Source organism: Cygnus atratus, chromosome 24 (assembly GCF_013377495.2).
Source record: "Cygnus atratus isolate AKBS03 ecotype Queensland, Australia chromosome 24, CAtr_DNAZoo_HiC_assembly, whole genome shotgun sequence".
NCBI lineage: Eukaryota > Metazoa > Chordata > Aves > Anseriformes > Anatidae > Cygnus > Cygnus atratus.
In genome coordinates this window covers 4050427-4062949 of record NC_066385.1, presented here as the reverse complement: position 1 = coordinate 4062949, position 12523 = coordinate 4050427, and the positions used below count along the sequence as shown (strand labels likewise).

The following is a 12523-nucleotide window of genomic DNA, read 5'->3' as shown; positions in this document are numbered from 1 at the left end:
TGCTTCAGGCCAACACTGTGGGAAAAATATAGTGTCACTTACACTCTACAAGAAGATAGGCATTTGAGGAACAGAGTCCAGTGTCGAGTGTGTACATGCCATTGTCAGAGGCCACAACATCATTGATAACAAGCTGATGGGTCAAACCGTCAGGGGTCATGGAGATCTGGTGCTTCTCACTTGCCTCAAGGGGGTGGGTTTTATGTAGCCACACAGCATCATAGCAAGGACTGCGTAGGGTACACTCAAAGACAGCATTTCCCTTCTCAGGACAACGCACATCACTGAGTGGCTGCTGAAATCTCACAGGGATGGCTGGAATGGAAAAAAAAAAAAGAAAAAACACAAATCAAAGGCTACAGAAAAGAAATAGAGTTATTTCTGTCTTCTCAGAAGAAAACTTGTTGCAGCTGAAGGAAGAAAGACAGGAACTTGCCATGCCTGTGAACACTACTTTAGGCAGAAAAAAAAAAAAAAAGACTGAGACATGCTCCTGTGCCCACTTCTACAGTATAGAGAGGTAGATTTTTGTCTTTATTATCTCAGTATAAGCATTTATACTATCCATCACTGTGATGTGCTGGTAATTTGTAGTCATTAATGTATTTCAGCATCCTGATACTAGTATTGAGGTTGACAGTTGTTATGCTGAGCTTACAAAAATAAACTACAGCATAGGGTAAGTTAAGGAATTTGTCAACTGCCATCCAGAAGTCCAAAGGGTACTTGAACTTAGTCCTTTGGACAACAAATGCAACATCCATACCACATAATCACCTTCCAGATGTTTTTCACCTGTCATAAGGAGCAAACCATTATTAAGCAACACAAAAAAGTCTTCTGTTGTCATCAGCTTTGACTGCTGAGCTATGCGTATGCTCCTACATGAAACTTTCCAGCAAAAATAATTTCTTGTTACAGCTGCAGATCACATATATCTAACTGAAATCCTTACATTCAGCATCCAGTTCAGTTGAGAAAACAGGTACTTCTTCCACTCTGACTTGATATAAGCCTGCATCTTCTGGCTGCACATCGTTGACAATGAAATTATACCTTTTTCCAATCCGCCTCAGGTAGTGCTTTCTGTATTCATCCCCTGTTCCATATCTGAGCCTCTCACCATCCTAGGAAGAGAAACAACATACTCTTAAAGACAACACACAACTAGCACAAGGCATTTCAAATAAATCAGGCCAAATTTTTGCTATTGATATCAATGAGTGGCAAGAGAGAAGTCTACACTCTATTACTGTTTAAAGTAAACAGCTGTAAGTGGACAGTGCTCATTGTTTATATAACACACAAGCAATACCATGTGCAGTAAGTCCTGCACAGAATACAGCATCTGACTCTCAAACTAGGCAAAGTGGTAATAAGCGCAAGTAAGTTGTTGATGCTTAACTAACACAGTCACTGTAACTTCAAAGATTTCAGCAACTTCAAAGATAGATAAGCAGGCAAGTTCACAACTCTCCAGTCTCTGATACATTTAGGTTACCTTTTCCATGTTGTGGTTGTATAAGTCTCATGTTATGCATTCAATTCACAAGTTCTTAGTTAGCCTGACCTCTTTAATGAATTCAATTTTTACCTACATTAAAGCTACTAACTGCAGTTCTACTGAAATGTATCTTCCAGTGGAACATCCACAACTCTGATCACATGAAGATCACAGCAACACAACTACATAAATGGATGGGATGTTTTACTTCCTTGATATCTTTTATCAAAGAAATAAATTAGAATGGAATATAACACTCAAATGAATTAAATCAGTCTGTCTTTCTGGTATGAGACTGCAGAATTTCTGCAGCCTGAAAGACATTGTTAGAATTTACTCTTATCTGAAGAGCCCTTGAAGTAAAAAGGATGTCCGTAACTGACAGAAATGTTTCCGCTGTACTTGGATCTATAAATCCCAAGTGATATTCACCACCAAAGATTACCTGGACCCCCACACCAATGCTTTTCCCTAATCAGTCAATGATTCTGTGATAGACAGACTACTTTAAGATTCTTATTTGCTCTCAGATGCTGCCCAGTGGATCAAGCATTTAATGCAGACAACTACAGTGATTTACGACCTGGGCGACTCATCTTAAGCCTTACCTTAAGCAGATAAATTTTGCTGTTACTATTTTTCAGGTCCATCTCTAGGACAAATGTAGCAGTTCCATCCTTGTTGACCTTGATATGTTGCATATTTTTGATACTGTGAATTAACTGCAAAGAAAGATACAAGAACTTGGTAAATGATACAGCTGCCAAGACAGAAGTTCTTAAGTTGTTGAACAAATGTGAAATCTACCTTCTATCTGCACAGAAAAGAGCTACTTCTAACTTTGTGTATAGAAGAAGCACCTGTAAATGTCCAGAGGTTCTTCTGGTGGGCAAATTGTGTTGTACATGCTGTGCCTGGGTCATTCATATGCTAAACAATCTCTACCTGTCCAGGTTTCTACATACTCTGTATGCGACGGGCAATTTTGACTCTCAGGCATATAACTCACCAATTCAGTGTTGGAATTCTTATCACAGACAACTGAATACAGAATTTAGCTATGTGGTTCAATAAAAGGATTATCCTAAGTTCACTATCCCCTAAAATTTATGAAGTCAACTCCAAAAAAGTAGGTAGCTTTTTCATCTGCATCAATATAGAAGTAGGACTTTAAAACATTGTCACAAATCGTTGCCTGTCATACAATAACATTTTCATCTGCAATGCAATTTAGGAAGGTTTAGCCCATTTTCAGAAGCTACTGAGGAACTGTAGGACTTGGCACCTTGTTAAAAATCAGTGCATTCATTGTTTTCAGTTTATCCTACCTCTCCTTGTTCACTCTCTGCATCCCTTCTCATCTCCTGAAGCTTTCTCAGCATGCCACGGAAGTCAGAAATTCCATATTTAATACAGATTTTCTCATAATCTCTTCTATCTGCGTGTAGTAACAGTTGAAAGATTGCTTCTTTATCCAATGTTTTTTGTTTTGGTACTGGGGCCCTTAGAAACAGGGGGAAAAAAATCAAGAATTTTTGAAAGACAGTAAGATGTCTTTTTTCTACACTTAATCCTCTTTCAGTTTACTCTCCATCATTTCTGCAGTTCACTTGCTCCTGTACATATAGACAAGAAAGGATAAGACTCTTCTGGCACAGGCTTTCTGTATCTAGACTACCAAATGAAACGGTGTCAGGGAATAGTCTTGCCCTGGGACATATAGAGCACTGTAAATTTAGCAGTCTGGACAATTACTTATCAGAGCCGCTGGCACAGTTTGGCCCAGGCCAACCTGTACTTTCCCAAATTACTTCTCGGCACAGTTCAGGATTTTACATAGGCCAGAGATCATTCCCATTAGGCAGTCTTTGAGGTTTCCTGCTTGGGAAGTAAAGGGAGCTCAGCAATGGGCACATGGCAGACTGCAGATGGCATGGGAACCAGGGCTCAGTCCCTGATTGCCCAGAGAGATCATTACATGAAGATTTGCCACTCAGCCATGAAGTTACTTGTGCGCTAAAAATGGGGCAGTGGAAAAACAGACCTTTTAAAGTCAAAATCTTCTAGTGCAAAGGAACATACACTTCAAGGCAAGGTTGGTACCTCGTGTTTATCTGTCTCACAGATAGTAGCAAACTGTTCTGATATGTCTGTCCACATGCTGTCTCACAGCAACTTTGGAAACAACATATTGGCATGAAGGTCTATGAAGTTACCATATATGTAAAAGTGTAAAAATGGCCTTCATTATACGGAGGCTTACCGCTTCCTCAGCAGCTTCCTGAGGTCCTGAAGCTTCTTCTTCAATTCTGTTACGAGGGGGGGGGATGACGACACACAACAGAGAGGGAGGGATTAAAATAACAACAACAAAAAATCAGACGCCCAACACTCAAAGATACGGTCCCCAAAAGAAGATAATGCAAAACAGCCCCCAACAGGAGACCATTCCACTATTCTGTGTTTACCTCTGGTGATGTTTTTATACTTTACGAAAAAACTGCTGGAAAGCTTACAGGTTCATCTGCCAAACTCATGTTCTTTTAGTGTCATGAAAGGTCACTGCTTTCTACGGAGCTTTCCTCTCTTTCTAGAGAGGACACTCTAGAGACCCACAATTTTCCAGCCACGTTAACATGTTTGATGAATTTGACAGCCAAAAATCCTTTTCTAGCACATACCTGGAATCATTATTTGTAATAGCTCAAAGCCATGTTTAAAAATGTCACTTTACCCAAAAGTAAACAGCAAGCAGAAAGTGCGCACAGAACACTAGAGATACATTAACCTTCTCTTACTTTATTTTATTTTATTTATTTAACAAGTTTGGGTAAGTTTCAAGGCCATAAAAGACAGAGAGCCTCCTAAAGAATTATATTACTGTTTATTTCCTCAGAATGGAGATTGAATTACATAATATTTCCTTTGTTTCTGCTATAATGTCTATACAAGATTAAACAATTCTTTCCCCTGATAAAGCTAGGGAGGAAGGTAGGTCCTGGTAATGTTTTTCTATTCCTTCCTCAAAGGCCTTTAGCACTTTTTCTGATAGCATGCTAATAATGTAACTGTTTCATTTTGTGTTTGCTACTCCCCACCTCCTGTTTTTCTTTCACAGAACAATGAAGAAGAATAAGTAAAAAATGTACTAGATAGATAAGTATTTGGAATGCAAAAAAAAAAAGTATATATATATATATATATATATATATATATATATATATATAACTCACCATCAGCAGACTGAGCAGGAACATATTGTGCTTTCCTCTTAAAGCCAACTGAGAGTTTAGAAGAGAAAACAAATGAAAAGCAATTCATAAGATGAACAAGATAACATAGACTAACATCAGTAAGCCTATGAACCATAAAATCTATGCATCTGTCATCAGTACAAGAGGAAATTCTAGTCTGGATTTCGTTGTTAGCTTGACACTGATTCCTAGTCATCCCCACCTATAATGCAACATTTCTATTACAATTGCTTCTGTGCTTATTGGATAGTCTGTGCAGTGGACGAGATTGTTTCTGCCCTTACAGTTGAAGCTTACAGTTTAAGTAATGGTAAGAAATACTAATTTCCTGCTTTAGAGATGGGGAGCCAAGGTGCAAGGATTATCTGACCAAATGCAGGTAATTGCCTTTTAAAATTACGTTATAGGCAGACAGATGAAATGTACACATCCAATATAATCCATGTCCTGCTCAAGTAGACTCCCAGAGCAGGTTAGTTATATTTTACTCATGAATTGCTTATTTCTCTCCACTGACTATGAAGAGAACTAGAGAACCTGGTCAGGTGAAGACATCTGCACCATAGACATCTGAAGTGACATGAGATGGATCCCTAACAAAAGAAGATTGACCAACTTGTCCAACATGATAAAAAAAAAAAGAGGATCAAGCCAATTTAACACTAAATCCAGAGCTTCTTGGCATGGTCTGGTGCATTGATGACAATATCCATCTTCTTCTGTGTTGCCTTAAAGCTTGTATTGTCATGGAGTCACCTAAGTGGGGGAAGTTGCAGAAGACCTCCAGTCCTCAATGAGGTAGAAAATAGCCCTTCACGCCAAGGATACTTAGACAATGCTCTGGGCACCCAACCCCCAAGGGACAGTGAAGCCAATTACATGGGACAACAGGATATTTGGACTACAGAACTAGTCAGTCTTACCCTGTATGATCCTGAGGCCAGCAGAGCATGTAGCTTCCCCATATTCATTTACAGCAAAGCAACGGTACACATCAGTGTCGTCTACAGTGAGCTTATTTATCTTAAAAAGAAGAACATAGTAAGAGCTTGCAGCCATGTACTGTGGTTCACTTATTCAACTTCTAATAAAACAGCTACTTGGTGAAATTTCAGATCTTTCTTCTGTTCTCAGAATGACTCCAAAAATGGCTCATTTGACTTTTGTGCTATTTCAGATCTGATGATATCTATATCTTCTTTTATTTGTGAAATATTTAGACCATTTTGCTCTTTTGGCACATTTTAAGAGAATAAATTCTCACAATGTCATCATCTCTAGTATTTGCGATCTGCATCTATTTTGACATTCAGCTTCTCTTCCTGTTTCATCTTGATCATCATTATATGGGTGGAGTGATGCAATTCAGTCCTGAGCTGTGTTTTAGGCTTTTCCAGTAGTTGATTACCTAACCACTTTTGCTAGATGCTGATGTTTCCACCCCGACAGCCCACTGCAGGCTTCCCCTTTTCATTGTGCTCTGTGTGTCCTGTCCACAGTATTTGATCTTTACCTTCAGAACGTATTCATTTATAACTTTATTGAAGAATATTTCATATTTGTCAGGATCGTCCATTTCTCCTTTTGCACGCCTCCATTTCACCTCAGGGGTTGGAACACCTTTGACCACTGCTCTGAAAATGGCATTTTTACCTTTTGAAAGAGGCAAGAAATTAGTTATTGAAGACAAGCTTGAGCATAAGGATTCTCATGCCAGGCTCCTTATGTTATCAATAAAGTGATCCTCAGAGTGAGCTACCTCTGCTGTTTTGGACAGAAACATTCTTTAAAAATAATTCTTTTGGTTCTCTCTGTGGAGAATGCCTAAATTACCAATTTAATTTGGAGGAATTTGAGCATTTAATGCAAGATACCTGCAATAACCTAATAACCTTGTCTAACTCACCAGCTTTCAAAGAGATTTAAAAATTAACTTTAAAATTCACCAGTGACAAATACGGACTCTCCCCGCGTTTTTATTGCACATCCATGTGGATAGAGAAAGCTTTTTTTTCCTTTTTTTCCTTTTTTTTTTTTTTTTTTTTTTTTTTTTTGCTATCTTGGTCTGATTTTCAACTCTCTTAATAGTAAGAAGTAGTAGGGAATACATGCTTACATGCTTGAGGAGAATGGCTATCATACAGGTAGTGTGTACAAGTTGGTATGGACCAAAATTGTGCCAGTAGCACATCTAAGCTGAACTTGCTATAGCTCTGTTGATTACAGAAATGATTAGAGGGTGTTAGCAGTCATGGCTGGCAGGCTAACACCCCATTTAAAGACCTTTTATGATTGAATATAGACAAACCCTGTCATTATTGACATAGGGAAAAGTGCCACAGCCTAGACTTGAACTAAGGGACTAATTCCCTTGTACTCCAAACACACAGGCTCTGCTATTTGAAGAGACAAGGAAGGGAGAAGAGAATGGGGTTCACCTGTGAGGTCTCTCCATCTCTCCTCCTCTAATAACCTGAGTATACTGCAGCTGACCACTGAAATCTCCAACAGCTTCAAAGTCTTAGGAGACATAAAACAACTAATCAGAGAAGTGACTCATGTGTAGGTAAGTGGGAGTGTCACACTGGAACAGAAAAGGAGATGAGTGGATGTTGCTCAGGGAGGAAATGATTATTATCTTTCCTTTGTAATAGTTTTGGTCTTCAGATGACCAACAATGTTAAAATGTCTCCCCAGAAAGTCTTGCAATATTTCCCACACACTTCTGCAGTCACCAGCAAAAAAAAAAAAAAAAAAAGATGCATCAAGCTCTGTTGGCCATGCAGCCAACAGATTCTTACGAAAAGAATCTTTCTTCACAGTTTTTCCAAGATTGCAGTACCAGAACTATTATTAAAGTCTGAATCCAATTGATTATACTTCTGTCAAATTGTAACAGCTTGGAGTACCAGCTAATCCATGCACTGAATGAAATGATGCTACAATAAAATTAAAGAAACTCAGAGTGCATCTGCATAGACACTGAATTCTCTTTATGCAATGGATGACCTTAACGCCCTAATATTTTGTATATGGACCATGCAGAACCTACATTGAATGAAATAACATAGAAAGTATGACCGGCCACTGATTCAGTTAATGCCTGAAACTCGCAGGCAAAAGGCAGGTGGTGGAGGTGGGATGCACCACTAGAGGCCACTGTGCTCCTTCTTAAAATTTCAATGGCCCCTGGAAATCGACACATGGGTGTGACAACACTGAAATCCAGGGTGCTAGAAATTGTTCAGGCTCGTGAGGAAGGAGGTGCTACACGAACTACGCAGGCTATCCACTCCAAAAAGATACTCGCTGTAAGGGTAGAAAGATTACCGGAAAGCTTCCCATTGATTTTGCACCTTAGCTCATTATTTGCCTCCTCTATGCACAATTTGCACTGCTTCTTGATGGAGAACTACAGCCTAAATAGCACCAGCGGTTCCTCTTACTTTAAAAGGCAGCTAATCTTGTGCTGAACATTCATGAATCCAGTTAGTTAAACGGGAAAATAAAAACCATAGAATCATTAAGGTTGAAAAAGACCTCTAAGATCATCTAGTCCAACCATCCACCACCTACCACCAATATTGCCCACTAAACCACATCCCTAAGTACCACGTCTACCCTCTCCTTAAAGACCTCCAGGGATAGTGACTCCACCACTTCCCTGGGCAACCCGTTCCAATGAACATTTTTTAAGGTGTTTAACCTTTTGCTACAAAATACTTACCTTGAGATCTTCCTGCAATAATTCACAGGATTTGTTGTATACATTAGGAGCCATATTTTGATTGCACATACAATAGTTAAAACTCAGGAGAGCTCCAGCAGTACTAATGGAACTTTCCTAAGTAGTACGTAGACTTTGGCCACACAATACTTTTTGTGGTCTAGTCAAATCTCTTTAGAAACTAGCTTGATTTAATCTGGAAAATTGACATAGGGGAGACACAGAATCAAGCCTGGGGGTCTGTGACTTTGACTTTTTTTTTTTTTTTTAAGAATCTCACCTTCCTGCAATGTTAGAGTGACAGGTTTCCGCTCAAAGTCAGGTGTACTGCATCCTTCTGGAATCTTATCCACAAATTGGGCAATATTTACTCCTGGGACAGAAGATTTCTTGTAGGATTTCACTAGAAAGGCAAGGAAAAATACGTTCAATTAAGATAATGCGTTTATGTTTTAGAAATGGTCAGGCAATCTGCATCACCTCCCTGTAGAACAGGGAGTGTTTCTGCTCTGCTCCACTTGGACAAGAAAGGAACCATCCATTCTTGTACTTCAGGCTGGGAATGTATCCACAGGCTGGAGCATTAAGGTCTGTGATTTTGTGTGGGCTTATTGCACAGCTATGGCTGAAGTGGGAAAATCTGCAATCAAGATATCAGTCCAGGGCCACAATAGCTTACACGCCTAGCAGTGTTTTGGACAGAATGCTTTTACGTCAGTCATAATTCCAAATAAAAATTCAAAGTCTGGCATGAGGAAAACCCTACTGCAAAGGTCAGCAGAACCTGATGGGCCAGTTTCTGGTGTCTCTCCTGGTGGTGGTGAGAGACAGACACCTAGCTGCCAAACGACACCAAAAGCAAGTTGGGCTTATTCTCAGGGTTAGTCCAGATAGGTTCCACAGCTGTGGCTGTTCTCTCACCTGCCCGATGGCTTGTCATGATGCTGTGCTCAGCTGCTTGTGGTCAGCACAAACAGGCTACAGGCTCTCCTGCGAAGACAAAACATTTCATTATTTACAATTCACAAAGGCGATGAAAGACCTTAACTCTGCTCACCTTTATGATGCAGTTTGCCCTTCCTTGCTTGCTACATCCCAGCATCCCAGTTGAGAAATGCCTGACAGCCAGCATAGCTCTGCCACCTCTTTCCAAATCACATCATGACAGTTTTGAACCATAAGCACGATGCAAACCAGGTAGGAAAATGGCTAGTGGGGCTAAAGTGAAAACAAACACATCTAACAGCATCCCTCTGACACATCGTCCATTTACATGTCATCTGGCTTTCCTCCAAAGACCTCCTCTCATGTTTCAAGCAAATATTACACCACATGGCACTCACGTGGTGAGTTCTGATGGATGGCAAGAGCAGTTGCTGAGAAGAAAGCCACAGAGATGGATGTCTAAACTGGGGCATGAAGCAGAAGCACATCCTGATCTAAGTAAGCTCGTCTAAATTAGCAACAGACCTGAGAGCAGACTATAAACTAGTACTTACTCTAGAAGGAAATGGTGAAGTGTGAACTTGGCATTAACTAGTTATTGTTATGGATCACTCATGTGACCCTCTGTCAAAGGCGTCTCTTTCCCTGTATTTATAAAGCAGACAGCATATAATGTAACACATCACTATCTTGCAAGCAAATTGTGAAGGCAGATTTCTTGTCATATGAGAGATGATCAGAAACTATAGAGTTACTGCAGCTCTGAAAGAGCAATTAGATTAGATTCCCATGCGGGATTAATGCTATGTCTCTGCTTACCCGTCTGCACTCCTTTGCTCAACACAGTCAGACTGTGTTGTGACTGCAACCCTTACCAGTTTTAAAAGGAAGAGGGACTTTGACAGCACACCTTTGATCTTCTTTCTGTTTCCTGTATCAACTGACGTTCATGCAACCATGTATTGCCACACTACACCTGATGAAAACGCTGGGTAGGACCCTGGCATTTCCCTATTACACATTTGGCTCAGAGCTGTGTTATCCATGTGAAACCTGGTTTCAGCTGAGGGTAAAAAAAGTTGCAAATAAGAACATAGACATCTCTCCACAACAAAGCACTGGCTCTACTGCTGTTTTTAACATATATCTCATTTTAGGGCTCTACACACTATACAAATCTCAAACAACTACAGGATCACTACTGATTACTTGGAAAATCATTCTGTTAGCCTCACTAAATTTAGTGGAAATGCCTGTAAAATGATAGAAACAGGAAATGATACGTGGGACTGTGTGAAGGATGGTCAAGTCCCCTCTAACACCACCCCAGTCTGGTGTGGGTGTTACTATCCACTAGTTTTACATATCCACACACACTAGCTGGAACACTGATATTTTGGCATTATCTTATACCTTCTACTGTAAAAATCTATTTGTGGTGTTTTAAAAATTGCAAATGAAGGGAATGAACAGCTCGTGGGAAGGAAAAATGCAAAACTGAAATGATCAAAAGATGATTCCAGGTTGCACCAGGCAAGGCACTGCACAGCAAGTGGCAGAGCTCTTCAGAGACTCTTAATCACCATCTCCTGATGGTATTCATTTGTCCTCCAAGGTACTGAACTGTATTAATAGCAAACACTATAATCCCCTACTGCCTTTCACAGTCTTGCATCTTCCTAAACATGTCACCACTCCAGGAGCTGAAATGTCTAACTCTACACAAACGTGACTACTTGTCATTAGCTTGCAACAGTATTCCCCTAAGCTCTCTTTACGTTAGGCTTACATTCGCCCTTCGCTTCTCAAGATTTCTTCCCTCCTACATTAGGCAATTCTGACAAGCATCTATACTGAAACACGAACGTGCTCCTCAGGTCCAAAGCCGTTAAGAAATTTATTTTTTTCTTATGTTATCATGTGTCAAGTCAATCAGGGGTTTTCAGGTGTGACTGTGGACATATGCTAACATAATTCCAAACTATAAAGAGATGGCTACACTCAAACCTAGCTGAAAAAATAAAAATACTGACGATATTCATACATATAGTAATAGACATCATACATGCATCCTCTCAATATGCACTGTGTGTAAACTGCTGAGTTAACATGGCCTTAAATATTTCAGAAATTGACATGGATTAAAGATAAGCTGCTATGAGTCCTTAAACTCCTGTGAATTCTTGCCTTCTGGAGGGTGAGACGGAAGCATCCTAATGCCACACACTGACTGCAAAGTTAAAATAACATTGCCAGGATATGCAAGAGAACATTCCTTCAGCGGAATTAATCCAACCACGTCATATTTTCTAATGTCTTCCATGTTAAATGTGGATTTGGAAATACCGTATCAGCTGGCACAAAAACTTTCAGAATATGTCCTGCTTACTTCTAAAATTTCTGCTCCCTTATTCCATGAATAACCTTGTTTTACTTTGACTTCAGTTTAATCCCAGAAAAAAATAAATCACAGTTGTTTTTTGTTGTTGTTGTTGTTTGTTTGTTTTTTAAAGAAATTAAAGACAGCAAAAACCTTCCAAAAATTGTCATGGTAGAATTTATATCTCCACTCACAGTTGCCTGAACCAAAGTTCTCTACACTAAGATGATCGCTGATGTTGCCGTTTAGTCAAAAGAGGCAGACAAATGCTTCCAAAGGGCAGCAAACCCCTCCTCTATGAAAGGCTCTTCACCAACAGTCCTAGCATAACAGGGCTAATGCTGGAATTAGCTCAACACTCTCAGTCCTCTGAAAAACAGAGGACTTCATCCGCTAGCCTCATTCAGATAACCAAGATAAGACTTGGCTGTTTCTTATCCCATGTAGAAATCCATCTGGTTTTCAGGGGCGGAGATGTCCCCTTTGGAGACAGTGGCAAAGCTTCCACTGCTGTGAATGCAGAATAGAAGCAAACACTTGATACTGACATCATTTTTAAACTAGCAAAATAAACCAGACAGCCTGAAGGGATGGGAGGTCTGCCTTTCATCCTGTGTATCCATCAATCTATCTGGACGAGACAGTGCAAGAGCCCATTCCCTTTTGTACTATGACTGGGCACTAGTGATAGGCCATAAATCAGCTAAGTGAAT

At 39.8% G+C, this 12523-nt stretch overlaps 1 protein-coding gene across 1 annotated transcript in view; it reads right to left on the bottom strand.

Moving 5' to 3' along the window:
• Positions 1–12523, bottom strand: part of IGFN1 (immunoglobulin like and fibronectin type III domain containing 1) — a 50976-nt gene that overhangs the window by 18871 nt on the left and 19582 nt on the right. Inside the window, exons 3-12 of the mRNA XM_050715350.1 lie at positions 9407–9475; positions 8766–8888; positions 6272–6411; positions 5682–5781; positions 4738–4785; positions 3768–3813; positions 2833–3007; positions 2113–2226; positions 956–1127; positions 43–315 (exon numbers count right to left, since the gene is read on the bottom strand). Coding sequence (XP_050571307.1) covers positions 43–315; positions 956–1127; positions 2113–2226; positions 2833–3007; positions 3768–3813; positions 4738–4785; positions 5682–5781; positions 6272–6411; positions 8766–8888; positions 9407–9425 — 1210 coding nt within the window. The 5' untranslated portion in view covers positions 9426–9475. The remainder of the gene's footprint in view (positions 1–42; positions 316–955; positions 1128–2112; positions 2227–2832; positions 3008–3767; positions 3814–4737; positions 4786–5681; positions 5782–6271; positions 6412–8765; positions 8889–9406; positions 9476–12523) is intronic.